Here is a 17955-nt window from a genome sequence, read left to right on the forward strand (position 1 = left end):
ATTAAATACACTGCTGGACAAATGACTTGCAAGATTTAACATGAGGTGGTTATTGCCTCATAAATTACTCATTGGCAGCATCAATTACTTAGAATTCTGAAATGCAGGTCAGATATATGATACGGCAGCTTATTTCACTGATAAAAGCACTGATAGCTCATGAGCAGCAAAGGCATATGTGAGTTATTTTTGCAATAACCCACCTCAGCTACTAGTATGGGACAGCCAGTTTGATATTTAATAGCCTGTTGGAGACAATAGGCCCTGGTAAATTCAACCATTACCTTAAAGTTGGCCATTAATATTATAGACAATAATTTATAACAGCAATAGATCATTTCTAAAAGTGAAGGCTGTCTAGACACCGTGATAAGATGTAAAATATTTTTTTTTGTTCTGAGAATTAATAATGGCCAGCATTCAAAAGACTGAAACTGGATCCATAAACCAAGACACATTTATACTTCAAAACAAACCAAAACAAAAAACACATCCCTGTTGCGTGAAACAGGAGAGGACTTTCAGAAACAGTCTGTGATATAGCATGGGGTCAGGTTTCAAAGGGAGAAATATTAAAAGCTTCAAATCACAAGCCCACTTTAAGGCTCCCAGTTGTGTAGTGGCAGCTGCGTCTCCACTCCCCTCACCTGATGTCACATGACATGACATCTGGGGCAGGTGGGCAATGGCTTCACAGGCCAATCTGGGGCCCATGACTGGCCTAATTAGGCCTGGGGGCCAGAGGTTTCCCACCCTGTAACAGACTTAAGAAACACATGGCAATCCTATTCTCAAGGTATGCCTGTTGGGCAGGTAAGGATTGCTCCTAAATCCCACTATACTGCCATAAATATTTGTATCAGTATAGTTGACATCTGTGCTCTGATAGAAGCCTACCTCTGGAGAAACATTAGCACAAGGGGAAAAGGTGTGGAGAACAGAGGAAGGGAAAAGTGAAGCTTAGGAGGAATCTTATGCTCATTCGGCTCATTCCTGCCCCCAGAAACAATGTCATGTTCCACCCATCCCTTTATTTCAGAGAACTTGCCCCTGATCCACCCCATGGGGTTGAATAGCCATCAAAACTTAAATATCAGACAGGTGCCATCTCTGCTATCTTTCTGGCGCCTATTGAAGACCTTCCTCTTTCAACAAGCCTTTTAAGTAGAGACCTTATCCCAGTCTGTGTCTGTGTTGGAATTGCTTTTTTAAATGTTTTTAAAGTTTTTTTAAAAAGATTTTTTAAAGATGTTTTGTTTTAAGATGTTTTTAAAGATGGTTTTTTAAAATATATTTTAAAGTCTGTTGATAAGATGTTTTAGAGTGTTTTTAGGGTTTTTGTTTGCCACCCTGGGCTCCTACTGGGAGGAAGGGTGGGATATAAATGTAATAAAATAAATAAATAAAACTTTAAGAGTCTTAGATATCTACAGAATCTCTGTACAACTTCGGTGCATGCATTAATCTCCCCCCACTTCCTGGCCATCTCAGAAAAAGGTTTTTTCCCCCTCCCCACTTTCTTGTGCAATGGCTTGAGTCAATTGCAAGCCTACTTGTAGTATGTGGTACCAGGCCTCAATGTGAAACCTCTTGCTTGAGTTTAGAGAGGGATGTGCAAAGGCTGCAAGGAACAAGGTATACAGCTTGTTTGCGAACTGGAATGCACTTTCACTGAAGAATTAGGTCTGTAGCTTGGGAGTGCTCAGGGACCTGGATCAGGCCGCCATGTCACATATGCTTTAGTCATATCCAGACTGAACTACTGCAATATACTCTATGTGGTGCTGCCTTTGAAATGTGTTCAGAGGCTTCACCTATGCAAACTGTAGCCATGGGAGTTTTAAATGAAGCTGGCTTTTTAGATCATGTGATTCCATTGTTGGGCCAGTCTAGTGGCTCTGAGTCCAGTTCAAAGTGCTGGCCATGACTTGAAATATTTAAAAAGTTTTGGGCTAGAATATTTAAAGGCTGCCTTGTCCCAAAAGCTGATTCACTCAAATCTTTGGGGGAGGTTTTGCTCTGTATCAGGCAACTGGAAGAAATGCCATTGCTGGGGCTACAGGAGAGGCCCTTTCCTGTTGGCTCTGGAATGCTTTGCCCTGAAAGGCGTCAATGGCCTCTCATTTATGATGTTCCTGTGTCTATTTACTCAAAATAATATTACTTAATCAGTCCTTTGGCTTGGATAATAGAATGTTTTGCTTTCTATCCATGATACTTATGCTGGCTGCATTGTTTGATTTGGTTGAGATTTGGGTGGCTGGGTGGGTACTGTTCTTACAGAAAATATTTTTTTTAAAAATAACAAAATAAAATTTTTTTGCAGCCATGGAGGTTCTGTCAATAGAACTGAAATGTGGAGCAGAAATATTTAAATACATAGAGAAGAAAATTGTAGATAGATCCAAGATCCAAAATGCCATGCTACATACCAAATTACCATTCCAGTTTGATTGCCATATTTTGTTATCTTTGTTAAGGCAAACTCATGGCAAACATTTTAAACATGGCAAGGGGTGTTAAACCTACAGACTCTGGAGACAAGGACAGAAGGTTTCATTTGTTCCAGACCAATCACTTTTCTCCAGGCACTTTTACCAGTGTGAGATGGATTAACTGAGACAACAATCTTTGTTCTCTGAGATATTCTGAGGAAACCCCATGGTCTTTCTGTGTAACCACTTTTTACTTCCAGAATAAGAAAATATTTCTAGTACTTCACACATCATATTATGTTCTAATTTCTATATTCCCATAATTTCGATATCAATATTTGCCAAACCATCCATAAAACAAGAGGCATGTACTTTTGCTTGCTGTTGTCATCTGTTTCCTTAATTAATAAAATACTGTAAATAATTCAGGAAAAATACTGATTATTAATCCAGTGTCATACACGTCTCTTTTTTGACAGGAAAAACAACAATGTACATATATTCTTTATAGCTCAAGTTTAGCAAGCAAATGAGTGTGATTAAGCTGCAACAGGGTTTTTTTAAATGAAAAGCAGCCTGGGGAGGCTGTGATTCTGAAGAGAAGTAGGAGGAAACAGATTGTTTAACCCTTTCTCTGCTGTGTTATTCACACAGAGTTCCAATATGTATAATAGAAACACACCGGGAACTCCATGGTCGGGAAAGAGCTTGGGGGTTCACTTTGAGCTAGAATTCCTGCCATCATCAGACCCAAGGGGTCTGGAGATGGTGGACCTTTGCAGTCATGCCGGGGAAGACCTGGCATGGCTTCAAAAGCTGCTTACCTTTGGCACAAAGTGGCCATGTGTGCCTGTTGCATAGGGGGCAGAGCAAGGCGGCTATTTAAGCCCCGCTCCGTCTCCCCTCGGCCTCTTTTCAGCCTTACGCAACACCCTCCCTCCCTCCCTTCAGGGCAGTACAAGTGTAACTGGTCACTTCAGGGCCAGGTAGGAATTTTTAGCTTGCCAGCCTTCATTTGCTGGCAAGTTTTTTGCCTACCCTGTACTGTTCTTCTAATTCGGCTGATTTGTTCAACTTTATTTGGCTTAATTTGATTTGGCTGATTTGTTGCCTGGCCTTGTAGTTTAATCTGTAAATAGGTTAGTTGGTCACATTTGGCAGATATGTGCAGAATTTCACAAGGGAGGGTTTGGTGACCACCCTTAGGCACCCTTTAAGGTGATCGGTGGGTTCTGAGGCCTGCCTTCCAGATTGTGCGGCCTGTTGACAGGATAAGGTTCACCTTTGGGACTAACCTGTAACACCCACTCAGAGTTGTGCAGCCCTGAGGGGGGGTGAAGCAGGAAGGCCTCCCTAACCACCCTGCGGGGATGGGGACTGGAGAAGGGGATTGGGCTTGGACCACCCTCTTTCCCATGGCAGGATGTCCTCGCCTGGTTGGGGATGAGTTAGGTTCCACACTTGTCTCTACAGATCATTTTACTATGCAATCAAGCATGTAATTGGCTTTATTCTAATAAATGTGGCCCTTGATTTACCCACACTTCATCTTGTCTTGCCTCTTCATTTCCCAGCTATGTGCTGCAAAACAACCAGCCGGGACTGGGTAAGGCAGCTCCTACCACTCCTTCATTCAAAGGAGCCCCCTGAGGCTGCTTTTCATTAAAATTTGCATGTTATGTATACTTGATGTTTTCTTTTCAGTTTCTCACTTAGTGAAAATCAAAATATCTATTATAGTCAGCAAAGCTCCAAAAATGATTTTTTTACCCTCCTTAAAATCAGCCTAAATATCTATAATTTAAAAGTACTAAAAGGTGTGGCATCAATATGAAATTACACTGCCACTCATTTATAATGGTCAGAATCCCTTTTCTAGAGATGAAACGCTTCTAACAAGTGTCACCTTAGTATTACAATAGTTTTTATCATTTGAAACAATGGTCTAATAAATGTGTCTCCATTAGGACTGCAGTGCTAAGCATACTTGCTGGGAAGAAAGTACCATAAAACTAAATGGGACACACTCCAGAATAAACATGATTAGGATCAGGATGTAACACTACAGTCATCCAAGGAGTCACTCCAGGATGTTGCTGCCTTTTGCTATGGAAGTGACTTCAGAGAAACCATGGGAATTACAAACACTGATATACTGTGCCAGTCAAGTCTACGTCTTCAGGATGCCCTGTGAGGGGGAGGTATTGATGAAGGCATGCAAAGAAGGTGACTGTTCTTCATGTATGGAACTCCTGACTTCACGAGATCCAAGAGTCCAAGCATCTTCTGGAAGTTCCTTTTCATTTGGAGGTGAGTGATCAGTACATTCTTTTATGTTCATGCTTATTCTAAAGATATTAAATATCTTTAATCTGGTACTCTCTGTTTTATACAGAAAAAGGTTGCCTGGTTAAAATAATCTCAAGTAATTTATGGCCATTAAGACTGCATTAGTACAGGAGTATTTAATTTAAGCCCACAGATTTGGAATACTTTGGATAATTTATATTCTGTAATAAAACAGGCAATGTGTTTAATCTTAAACACTGTTAGGGTGGTGTGGGGATTCATGCATGCAAATATAAATGAAAAAGTATGTAAAAATACTCACCGCTGGTAGAAGCATCACTGAGATTTAGCAAACCTCCTCCTAACCCTCTGTAACTATGGTAACTGTAGGTCCCATTTCCATTTATGTACAACACCTCCTGTGTGCTGGAAACAGCCGATGTTGAATAAGTGACCTGGGTTGGTTCCTGTTTATATGGTTTATCAGCTGGAGCAGTCTCATCCTGCAAGAACAATGGTTCAGTGGACAGTGTCAAATCACTGCTGCATTTTCTCCTTGAATGAAAAAGATATTATATTGCTATTTAATAGACTTTCCTGCACTATTTTCAAAACAGGTTAAATAAAATGTGAAACAAGCACATACAGGTTTTTTAACTGACACATTTATCTGACAGAATGAAAACATGAGAACTTTGGCAGGTTGCAGATTTCTTGTAACAGACATTGTCCTTTATAGGTGTCATATTTGTAGCTACAGCATAACAAGTTCTATTCAGCCTGTCAGTACCCACAACCTTTGCCTTAAAGCAGCAGCAAGAAACCTCCAACTCATGGGCCTAATGATGCCCAAGAGGGGTCCTAATTTGGCCTGTGAAGCTGTTTTCCCCAAGTCCCATCTACCTGCCCTACAAATGATGTCATATATGGTGTGGCTCCATGACAAAAGTGGGCTTTGCAGGCATTGCTCATCAACTGGTTGGTGGCATTTGGAAAGTCCTGTGCCTTCACCCATGTAGTTTGAAATGGGATTTGCAGGTGCCACCAATCAGCAATCAGCTAATTTGTCAGTGCCTGCAAAGTCCTGTACCTTCGACCAGGCAGCCTGAGTTCAAACCACATTGGCAAAGGAAAATGCTTTACCTGATATCATGGTGACCTCGGGCAATTGACAGAGGGGTAGACCCACCCATCTATCAAAATAGCCTATGGAGGTCAGAATTCAGCCCACTGGCCAGATTCAGTTCCTCAGCCCTGCTCTAAAGGAAACCTTGTGTCATGGAACCCTCAGCCATAGATGCAGACAGAAGTGGGAAACTGAGGAACAATTATTATACTGACATTTAAACTGATGTTCTTGCTGGAAGAGTCTCTTGATAAGCAAAATGATTTTGGCAGCTACAGAGTTCATCACCAAGGGTGCTCGGAAATGGTAGCAAACAATGGTGGGGAAGTAATCATAGAATCATGTGCCTGTAAGGGACTTGAAAATGATCTAGCTCACCTGTCCTGCCGTAAAACACACCAACCTGCTATCCATGTTCAGTGAATTTGTGGAAAGCTGTTGGGAGCTGGATCACACCTGCTTGCCCTACCCACAACCTCCATACATTAAGCTGTGTGTTTTCTTATGCAGGATGAAGGGCAGGGCTTCCCATCATACTAAGAGAGCTTCTCCACATTATCCTACTTTCCCTTCCACATGTCTATTCAATGTAGATAAGACATATGAAAAGGGCTCTTTCTAACACTCATGCAGATTAATTCCATGGTTCCTAAATCAGTATGTCATAATAAGTAGAGAGCAGGAGTGAATATGATGCTTCATGACTTGAAAGTTTTGCACCACCTTCAGACTCCTTAAAGACTGTCTCTCCTGTATGAATTCACTCACGAGTTGAAGTCTTGTCAGCAGACCTTAATCTCTGTGCTATCTTTGTGACAGGTTTGGACAGTGACAGTCAAAAATTGGGCCTTTTCAACAATCACCTTATGTTTTCCTCTTTCGTATAGAGGTAAGTAAGCTGCCTCTTTCATGGTTTTTCAAAAGGGGTGCAAAATCATACATCTTCTGCCAGGCTTTTGGCTGACAATATTTCTTTCAATATAGTTTTGCTACTGTAAACCAATTTTAAATGTCCTAGAAAAGCAGTATATATACATATTTTAATAGGTAAAATATAATAAATAAATGCCAGAAGTATCTCAATAATGTGGGGAAAATGTTATGAGTTTAACAGCATGCTATCTTTTTCATATTTGTACAGTGATCTGCAAACAATGCAACTTACATGGGCATTCTTCTTATTGAGGATTGGGCTTGGTGTGATTCCCTGAAAGAGAAAGGCTGTTGCCACCTAAGTTTGCTTCTTGAGCTATAACTATGCAGGCAACACATGCCAACTATCATTGCCATTACAGGCATTAATTCCAAATGTTTCTCCATAAATAAATGCATCTTTTTACTTTTTATAAAAGGAACATTTTCTTTCCTCATGAAAAACCACAGCATCACACAAGGTAACCACTTCTAGTGGCATCCTCAGTGATTTCCAGAGTTGACATTTGATTTTTATTGAATCTACAAATTAATAGTATTGCATGCCACCCCAATGTCTGAGCAGTGCAAGACTTCCAGGGGTTTCTGTGCTTACCCAGGGTTTGGTTTCCCTGGTGTCTTACAAGACATATGGTTTTTATTTATATATATTCCAACCTGAGCTTAAGATGGAGAGATTTACAGCATTAACAGTCCATCAGATCTTGCTCCCCATCGCCCATAGCTTTGGAGGCATGGAAAGCAAGCAAGGCTCTCTGTCTGTCTCCAGTTCCCAGCCTAGAATAAAAACACACAAGCCTCTCCTTGGCTTCAGGAAGGGGGGCCTCTAGCCAGGTGATGGGAGAGGGGTCCACTCCCATGAAAAGAGTTCCAATAGTTCCCTTTGGATATGCAGACTGACCATTCAATAAGTCTATTAACTCATAGGCTGTCTTAACAAAGGACACTAGCCTGACCAGTAGAGCAGGTTTCTTGCTTGCATATCCCAACCTCAGAATCAAGATTACAGACTTGAAGGGGACACAAAGAAATCATATATCTCATCCCTCAATCTCATAACATTACCCCCTTCCCTGACAAAGGTCTGTCCCAGACCTGCAAACACAGAACAGAATAACAGCTCTTCCTATAAAAAAAAACAGTTACAGGTTAATAAAGGCATTGAAAAGCATACATCTTCAAAAGCATAGTCATAGCACAGTCACATTTGCACACAACAGAAGTACAAAAACAGTCCATTCCTTAACAGCAAGTTTTCAATTAATTATTTTGTCTTCAGGCTTCCTCTTCTTTCTTGGAGCTCCCAGTCACAGTTCTACATCCAGACCGTTTACCCAGTTCTCACACTTGGCAGTGTCCAAGACAGTAAATTCACGACATGTTTAAACCAGATTACAGCCTCAGTACTAGAGCTCATTTGTCCTGCCTTGTGCCACTACAGCACAGCAGCCCTCAAAGGCACACACATTTTCCCTTGCTCCCCTAAACAGTTGCGTACACACAAAATCTAACATAGTACAGCAATGTAAAAAATATCAACATAATTCCTAAAAAATAATTGAATAGTTCATATCCCCACAAGCATGCAAAAAGCACAAATCAAAAGCATTTCAAAAGACAATATAGCAAGGCCCCTCTCATATGGTAGGTTCCGTTCCGGACCGCTGCCACAAAGCGAAATCTGCGGTAAAGCGGAACACATTGACTAACATTGTCTAAAATGGCGCCCAATGCCCAAACAATGCTGTAAAAGTGGAACAAGCAGCGTAGGAGCGGGGTCTTTCTGCAATTGACAACCGCAGTATCGGTGGAACGCTGCAAAGTGGAGCGCCACAAAGCAGGGCCCTACTGTACAAAAACCGCCAGGAAGAATTTCTACACTATAGCAAATCAGTACACAGTCCCATAAGCACAATCTCCACTCCCAAACCATGCAGTTGCCCACACGGCCTTTTGGCTTGGGCCTTCATGGAGTTCTGAGTTCAAGCTGATCCCTGTTGCTGCCTGCAGGGTCTTAGGTACATCTTCAGGAACATATTTGCTTTTCATCAGCACAGGGCAGAGGGTAGCCTTCTTCCTCCCACTCTCTGCCCAGGGAAAAGTCTTTAAGCCAAGCCATTTCATCTCCTGCCCCAAACTCCAAATCAAAGTCCTGCCGCAAGTCTTTATCTGGGGGCATCTTCTTCAGGACTAGCTGGCCTAGCCCACCCTGGTTGGCAGAAAGGAATCTTCTTCTTTGTTCACCCTCACCATCTCCAGAGTAAATCATGGATCCCTCCCAGTGTGTCTTGCTCTCAAAACTCATAGGACCCTGGATGACCCTTCTTGCTGGAGCTTGATTAAGGGTTGAACCCACCATAGGAGCTAGATCCCACCCTGGTAGGCCATCTCTGGGCATGCAAGGGGCAAAGTCACTTGGGGATTTTATGTCACCCATCTCTTCAGGTGCTGGGAGCTCCTCTTGGACTTGCACTCCCACCTCAGACCTCTCCTCCTGCACTTTTCCTTACACAGCCATTTCTTCAGGCGCTGGCAGCTCCTCTTGGACTTGCACACATGGTTCCAACTTTTCCTCCATCACTTTTTCTTGCACTGCCATTTATCCAGGCGCTGGCAGCGTCTCTATATGCACACATGACTCTTCCTGCACAGCTAGCACACATAATGAGAAGAAATCTGTCAGCAATAGCTCTTCTTCAGCTTGTAGTTCACCTTTCTCCAGGGCCCTTTCTTCCTCCCTCCTGCGCTATTTCTTCAATAGCAGGCACATACGGAGTGGAGAAATCTATGAGCAGAATCTCTTCTCCAGTCTGTACTCCACTTTCTTCTGAGGCATCTTCTTCATTTTCCAGCCTGTCCTCTTCCAATTCTTGGGGCTTTACTTCCAGCCAGCTTTCTGGCATCTCCTCCTGGCAGGCTCCTGGACAATCAAGGCCTCTTCTTCGGCCGCCACTGACTGCAACTCAGCACAGTCGAAGCCTGTCAGCTGCCTATCTACTTCCTGGATCTCTTTAGCCACCCCAGTCTGGGTGCTCTGCAGCTGGGCTCACAAGTCACTCTCAACCCCTTGTAGCAGTTGATCAGGCAGGGCTCTCACCTCATATGGGGCCTCCCTCTTCTCTCCAAAGAGGCTTTCCATTCTCTCTGCAAATCACTGCTGGTCCTCCTGCTGCTCTTGTTGCCTTTGCTGCTGGTCCTCCTGGTGCCACAATTTCACCTTCTCCAGGAGTGCTGCTAGTTCTCACTCTATTTTGACTCGGGCACACCTTGCTCCCAGTTCTTCTTCCAAGAATCTCAATCCCACTTTTAACACCACTGCTGTACACCACCCTAATCTCTGAGCAGTGTGAGACTTCTAGGGGTTCCTGCACTTACCCAGGGTTTGGTTTCCTTGGAAAGAAGGTCAGCAGAGACTATGGTGTCTTATAGTATATGTGGTTTTTATTCACACACATTCCAACCTGAGCTTAAGATGGAGGGGTTCACAGGATTAACAGTCCATCAAATCTTGTTCCCTATTGCCCATAGCTTTGGGGGACGGCAAGCAAGCAAGCCTCTCTCTGTCTTCAGTTCCCAGCTTCTTCCTAGCCTATAATAAAAACGCATGAGCCTCTCCTTGGCTCCAGGAAGGGGGGGGGGCTCCAGCCAGGTGATGGGGGAGGAGGGCCTCTCTCCTGAAAAGAGTTCCAATGGCTCCCTTTGGATATGCAGATTGACCATTCAATAAATCCATTAACTCACAGGGTAGCTAACAAAGGAAACTAACCTGACCAGTAGAGCAGGTTTCTTGCTTGCATATCCCAACTTCAGATACAAGATTACAGGGTTGAAGGGGACACAAAGTAATCATCTATCTCATCCCTCAATCCCATAACAATATTTTTAGACACAAAGTGTCCTTTGCTGCCATTGATTGATTGGAACAGGTTATTACTCTCATAATGGATTTCTCCTTCCTATCCAACCCAATGCAGCCCCCTGTACACTCTCAAAATCTGCTCCAGAAGGTGCAGATTTTGAGGGCATACAGGGGGCTTCAGGTGGGAGAAGTCCTGTTGCATGAGCAGAAGCCTGGCAGTGCAGTATTGGATACAACCAATAAGCTTTTTTTCACCTTATTTACCCAGACCTGCTCCTTTGGATTAGGAATGTTTAGTACATTTTCCACATTTTAAATTACTTTATAATTGCTAATATTTTGAAAAAAGATAGTTTCTCTTGAACATGGCAGTGCCTATCAGTCTAATAAAATATGTAATTGCTAGAATACTAGCATTTAGCTACTATGTCATCGAGGTGAATAAAATAATGGAATCTTTAGTGGTGAAGCGCAGCAGAAATGGAGGGAGAGCACAGTTCCAGAACTTTTTTCAGAGCAGGAGCAATGATTCATCCACCAGAGTGCCAAGATAACTGACAGACCTTCTTGGATTTGGAAAGTGAATGACTGATATAAGAATTTCAAGTTTTAATATTGTTTGTGACAGTTTAGCATATATTAGAGAATGATGGAAAAAATAAGCAGAGGGTGGATGCTTTGATAGGGTTCCTATTTCATGTTAACATTTTAAATGATAACACTTGTTTGCAAGATTGTTTTCATTTTTAATTAAAAGCTAAAGGTTGTATTTCAGTTGCCTGAAGATCTTTTGTTAAAGCCTAATGTGTTTTTAAGCTGAAATTACTGTAAACCGCCCAGAGAGCTTCGGCTATAGGGCGGTATAAAAGTATAATAAATAAATAAATAAATAAATAAACAAATAAATAAATTATGCAGTCAGAAGTAACACAGAAGGAAAAAGAGGAAGAGGAGGAGAAGCAAACACCATCGACGTCAATGGAGTTTACTCCCAAGGTAACATGCCTGATCAGGGATGTGAATCCACATCTCCCCAGCCAAATTCCAATACGCTAATCAGTACACCATCCTTTGCAAGCACACTATTCTATGACTGTCAGCTGATCCTACTAAACTGAGTATTATGCTATGCATGGATGTGTGTACAATAGATTAACAGAGCTGCCTGCATTTTTGGACTTTTCATGAGGGCATGACTGTAAACGAATATGGCTATGGGGCTGTCATAATGAGCTCATGCGCTTAAAAATTTACCACTACACTGCTGGAAACCATAGAAATATAGAACAGTCATCATGTGCCATCAACCCACTGTCAAAATAAATTTTCCTATGTAAACATATCCTTATCAGAGGAGAGTTACCCTACTTTCTGACACCCTTGAATATATGGCAGGTAACATTTAAGAGGTCTGACATCACTTCTCTGGCCGCAGGGAGTACATACATCATCCAAAACTAACTGCCTAAATAATTGTCTAACTTACTCTAAAAGATGTAAAGTTATTATACAGTTTAATTTCAAACTGGTGCTGTTAACAGCAAGAATGGAATCTTTTACATTCTATTTTAGATTCCAGAATAGACCACTCTCTCAATATCATTAGATGAAGTATGGGGTACTGTTACAGAAAGTCAAATAAGACACATAGAGGAATGAGGAATTATAAGAAGGCCACAAACCCAAATGGAGGGATGCAATTTTTGATATAAATGGGAATGTATATCGTCTTCCAACTCTATTAATTGTTGCATGTTGCGAGCTGTGTATGACTTGAACAGGATGGGAGCATTTTGTTTAGTGTTTGTAGTCTCATTGGACAGGGTCATTTTTTGCATATAAACTAGTAAAAGAACTCTCTTGACATAATATTGTGTTTTCCATTAGATTTAATTCTTTTGGGCTTGACCCAGTTTAAATTTTATGAGCAATAAACTTGAAAGCTCAAATTACAGAATAGTGTTTTGGCATATCATAGTGGGTTAGAATTTCTTTCAATTTCAATAAGGTTATAGAGTTGATGTGATCAGTAGTGATGGAAATTTTTATTTCTAAGCAGGGACTAGATGCTGTTTGGCTCTTGTTTCGGTTCATTAAACCCCATTAATACTAAGTGTTCTGGGATCATTATCTGCTTCCAGAATAAAAATGCATTAACCCTACATTATCATGAGCCAGTTAAACTGAATAACTCAGTAAATTTTGACCTGTGAAAACTCTCTCTGTCCTTTTTCTTTTGATGATCCAACGTGCATGGAGTCCATTGCATACCTTAAGGGGATAGATGGAGCATTTTCCCAGACAAAATCACATTTGTCCTGGTTGTCCTGCAAACTTTATCTTAGGCAGTTTGCACACCCCTACTAATAGGTTTGGAAGTCTTAGCAGTTTTGTTTGCTTATGTTCTATCAAACCAGAAGTAGCTGAAGATGATCCTGTAGACCTGGCCTTCTGGCAGCAGAATTGTTGCTGTAAACCAGGATGCTGTGGAGGCAGGTCAGGGTGGTGGTGAGGTTGGGGTGGTGTGAGTGCACCAGTGGCATCATTAGATTGGCTCTGCTGGTGTGCCTGCACTATCCCAGTATGTGGCAGGAATGCTGCTGCCAGGAGACCATGTGCACGGTACTGCCTCTCTCCATCTGCTGTTCCTGTATCAAACATAGCATGACTTGCTCAGGCACCATCATATAGGCATTAGAATGGAGTACAAAGACTGCTCTGTAGTGGCACCCCACTATGGAACTCTCTGCCCCTAGTGGGATGGTTAGCCACTATGTTGAAGGTCTTCTGGTCCTGAGTCAAAATACACTTGTTAATCTAGACATTAAGTGATGCTGAGTAGATTCTCCAAAGTTTGGAATCTGGAGAGTATTGTGCCTGCTGCCATATTTTTAACCTTTTGTCCTAGTGTTTTAAATAGTTGTTTTATTGATAGTTTATATTTTTATCTGTGTTCTTCTGATTTATCAGCAAACTGCCCTGGGATTTGTTTGAATGAAGGACAGTTTAGAAATGCAACAAATAAATTAACATATAATAAATAATAAAAGAGCACAGCATCACAACCTAGATTGTTTTGACAGTGTTGCAGAGACATTGATTAGCCTTTTATATGAATAAACAAATGTTTTATGTCTCAGATACTAAAGTGTTTACCAGTGCAATCCTATGTACATCTACTCAGACCTAAGTTCCACTTAATTAAATGGGACTTATTTCCAGGTAAGCATTTTAAGACTGCAATCTAAGTGTTAATAAAAATCCTGCTATCCTTCCAAGTCAAAACTAAGGTTTAGTTGACTTCGAAAAAAGTAATGCTGTAACCCATTGTAGGTTTAAAAATGCATTTTTTATGTGTTGGATCCAGACTGGCCAGTCTGTGAACAGCTTTTTCTGCTCATGGAAGTGACCAGGGCCAGCGCCAGGTATGTCGAGGCCATTGGGCACCAGCCTGCCCCAGGCCCCAGCACCCGCATGCACGCACGCAACCAAGATGGCAGCCAAGGCTTCCTTAAGGGGCTGATCCCTGCTATCAACCAAGATGGTAGCTGGGACATCAGCCCCTTAGGGAAACCTCGGCCATCATCTTGGTTGTTGGCAGGCTTGTGCCCACAATGCAACCAGCATTTAAGTCAAGGAAGAAGTAGGTGGGGCATGCAGGTTGGCATCATGGGCCTGCACAACAGTGGGGAGGTCCTGTAAAATCCCTCTTGCAATCTGCAGCAGGGTCGGGGGCCGACACTGCCACAGATCGTGGAAGGAAGTGCTACCCACCCACCCTAAGGAGAAGCCCCTTGGGACCCAGGGGCCCTCGGCCAGGGCCTGACCTGGCCCCCCTCTGATGCCAGCCCGGGAAGGGAGCTGATATTTATCATCCTCCCCCACACACATACTACCTCTCATGCTGCTCGGGAGGGCCCCCACTGTTCCTGAATAGATTTTTAAGAGCAGAAGAGTGAACAGTAAAAAATAATCTCCCAACCCTTGAACATGAACAGAACTCTGTTGATTACAAGTTTGGATCCAATCCATTACTAATTATGTAATTTGGGGGAGAAAATGGGGGCGGATTTAAGATATAGTTGAAAATACACTGGAGCTGTTCTAAACTGAAAGAACTCTTCAGAAATGTTTGTCAGTACAGATTGCTACAACTCTGCACAAAGACAAATGCATATTTTAGTATTTTATTCTTTATATTGCTATACAATATTAATAGAGTCGTCCACTATGTAAGTATGTACACAAATTGAACAGAAATTTATCTTCATTGTAAATTTACAGTACATATGATATGTTTATTTATTTATATTTATTCTACCTTTCTATATAAACTATGATCAATGTGAAGGCTGGAGGCAAATCTAATATAAAGAAAGAGCTCACAACATGTTCTTCAGACATGCTATGAGTTGGCATTCATAATTAAACTGACAGCTGAACATACCAGCACAGAAACACTGTCTTATTGCTACTCCCTGCCCTCTCCTGCCTCTGCTGAGAATATCATTTTACAAAGTCAATGTTGCCCACTCAGTCCACATAGTTCTGAGTACAAATCTTGTGTCCCTCACTTCTCACGCCCATCACTGTACCTGCTGTCGATCCAATCGCATCCTTTTTGCAGCATTTCTGCTTTCGCTTTCACAGGCTGAAGCCAGGATACTCTCTGCTACTGCTGAAGTAAGGTGTGAGGGAATGGGCCGTGACTATGAAAGAAAGAGAGAGAGAGAGAGAGGGAGGGAGGGAGAGAGAGAGAGAGAGAGAGAGAAGGAACCTTAAAAGGATTACTAGGACCATCACCAAATTGACAATAGTGCTTACAAGTAGCACATAGACCAGAGAATTATTCATTGAAATGCGTTTTGATTCAACAGAAAGTGGAAATGAAGATTGTCAAGATGAAAAATGAAAACTAGTTAGAGATTGAACCTACACTTGAGCCACAGATTTTCAGCTATGTGCCCACCCCCATATTTTTGTGTGGATGCTCTTAAGCTGGAATGGCTAACCCCCAAATTTTCCTGTTCTTCCAAGACACCACCCAAAGGGGAAAAATTACAGTAGACACTGTGCTGGGATAGGCGAGACCCAGCACCCTGATGAGAATGTAAATTGCTTGTCATCAGATCTATCATTTGATGAGCAGAAGGAATGATAATGCCCCCTCTCCAGCTGATCTGCAAAGATCAGCTGAGGAATAGGGGCTGTGTGTCTGTAGTGTAAATGCTTGTGTGTGTGTGTGTGTGTGTGTGCACGCGCATGCATGTGAGAGTGTGGGGTGGCTACACCCACCACTAACTATCAGGCAGCCCCCAGAGGGTTGGCCAAAGGTGAATATTCCTGCTCTTAAGGATGCATTTTGAAGAAACACCAGTATATTCTATGCTATACAAGATCTGGTGTAAAATAGTAGCTAAAAGACAGCTATGAATAGGAAGTCTGTGGTTCAGATCTCACCTCTGTCACAAATTCAGCAGGTGGCCTACGGCAAGTTATTCTCTGCCTCAGCTACCCCATCTGTAAGGCGAATAATAATACTGACTTACCTTTGGGGTTTTTTACACAGACCACAACTAGATAATGAATGTGAAGTGCTATACAACTGTTAAGTATTCTTTTAATGGAAATATTAATATGCTTGATTTGAGTCTCAATTGGTAAGCATAGTGACAACAAAAGGGATGTTGTCCTTTGTTCTCGGATATATATCAAAACAATTCTCATGGTTTCTTTTTCCTTTACCTTAGACCCCCATGTCTTGAAACTCTGACTAGTCATAGTAACGAAGTCTCCAAATTATGGGGCAACCTCATTGTATAAAAGCAGTATGTAATGTTCATTCACCTACTTACTGTGAAGTCCTCCCATCTTTAAAAGATTTTTTAAATAAGGGTATGCATCAGTAATGGTCCTCTTTATTATCATTCCATTATTTTCTTGACTATCTGCTAACAATCAACTTGGCCTGCGTTTTGCCTCTAAGAATGAGCTATATAATGTACACATTCTTTTTAACTCATGGCACTTTATTTGTTATGTTAAATTGTACTTTTTATTTTTACCCTATTAGCTGTCCTGGGAACATAAATCTACACTGAAGGTGCAGTATATAAATTATGTAAACAAATACAAAACCAGAATATTAGATAAATATTGTTTTTGTTTATGTAAATGATGCTGTCTTATATCTGCTACTTGCACTTCAAGAAAGATTCACCTGTCACATGAAAATGTAAACCATTGATCTAAAGGCTACTGAAGTGAATGTGGCCCATTCCGTTCATTTGAATAGTGTTTAAATTATACTTATATAAAGTATATTCAAATTACTGAAACATGTTATATCAATTTAAAAAAAAAAAAGTCCCAATTTGTAACAAGCTGAAACTGTTGGAAGTCTCCAATGATCACTGCTTATCAAAGTTTGGTATAGTTTTATACTGCAAATAGAAGAAATTTGTTTCACAAATATCATACATGGGTTAAGACCTAGCCAAAGTTAAGTACCCTTAAGACCCCTTGAGGTAATAAGCATGTAATTATACTTTTAAATCAATGGAACATACTTAAATTATGCCCTAAATAATTCAATTTAAAATTTTGCACCCTATTACAATATGGTGGGACCTCATAGTGAAGGGCAGATAAGAAATGTACATGAAATTTAAGTAGAACATACAGATTTTCAGTTTTTTTGTATTATGTAACTGAAAGATTGTTGTTTTTTGTTTATTTATAAAGAGAACAAATATTTCACAGTGGGAAGGTCCATGTATTCCCCAGCTGAAAGCTATCAGTTTTACTGCATCTGTTAAAATATTGTGCAAATAGAGAAATATACCCTCTACTGTTTTATACTAGCACCTTTCATAAGATCCAAAACAGGCAAAATATAGAGGACCATAAGATTTGATTGTCTGTTTTGGAAAGTACTGTAATAAAAGCTACAAGAAAATAAAATGTGGTTAGCAAAACATAATGGATAATCCTGTGCTACCCATTATAGTTCATTGTCGTTGTTGTTGTTATATGCCTTCAAGTCGATTATGACTTATGGCAACCTTGTGAATCTTTTTGGATATATTCATAGGGTTTTCATGGTGAGGTATTCAGAGGTGGTTTACCATTGCCTTCCTCTAAGCCTACAGCACCCGGTTTTCCCAAGCGGTCTCCCATCCAAGTACTAACCAGGCCTTACACAAGATCGGGCATGTTCAGGGTAGTATGGCTGTAGACCCTATAGTTCATTACGTCCCTTTAAATTAAAAGATGTTCAGTTCTGTAACTGTGCAAGCCTACATGTGTCTATT

The 17955-nt window shown here is 41.2% G+C and overlaps 1 protein-coding gene and 1 long non-coding RNA gene across 6 annotated transcripts in view; one reads left to right on the top strand and one right to left on the bottom strand.

Annotated features, from left to right (window-relative positions):
* The window catches only part of NOL4 (nucleolar protein 4), a 243519-nt gene that overhangs the window by 11808 nt on the left and 213756 nt on the right, over positions 1-17955 (bottom strand). For 4 of the 5 annotated variants that reach the window (XM_061599822.1, XM_061599651.1, XM_061599737.1 and 1 more), the window contains 2 exons: positions 15238-15351; positions 5047-5227 (listed from right to left, as the gene is read on the bottom strand). In XM_061599822.1, coding sequence (XP_061455806.1) covers positions 5047-5227; positions 15238-15351 — 295 coding nt within the window. The remainder of the gene's footprint in view (positions 1-5046; positions 5228-15237; positions 15352-17955) is intronic. The other variant, XM_061599913.1, reaches the window with a different exon arrangement.
* Positions 4661-7067, top strand: LOC133371944 (uncharacterized). The gene is made up of 3 exons (XR_009759433.1): positions 4661-4745; positions 6670-6739; positions 6992-7067. It is a non-coding gene; the product is annotated as an uncharacterized LOC133371944 (long non-coding RNA).

This window comes from Rhineura floridana, chromosome 1 (genome assembly GCF_030035675.1).
Source record: "Rhineura floridana isolate rRhiFlo1 chromosome 1, rRhiFlo1.hap2, whole genome shotgun sequence".
Lineage (NCBI taxonomy): Eukaryota > Metazoa > Chordata > Lepidosauria > Squamata > Rhineuridae > Rhineura > Rhineura floridana.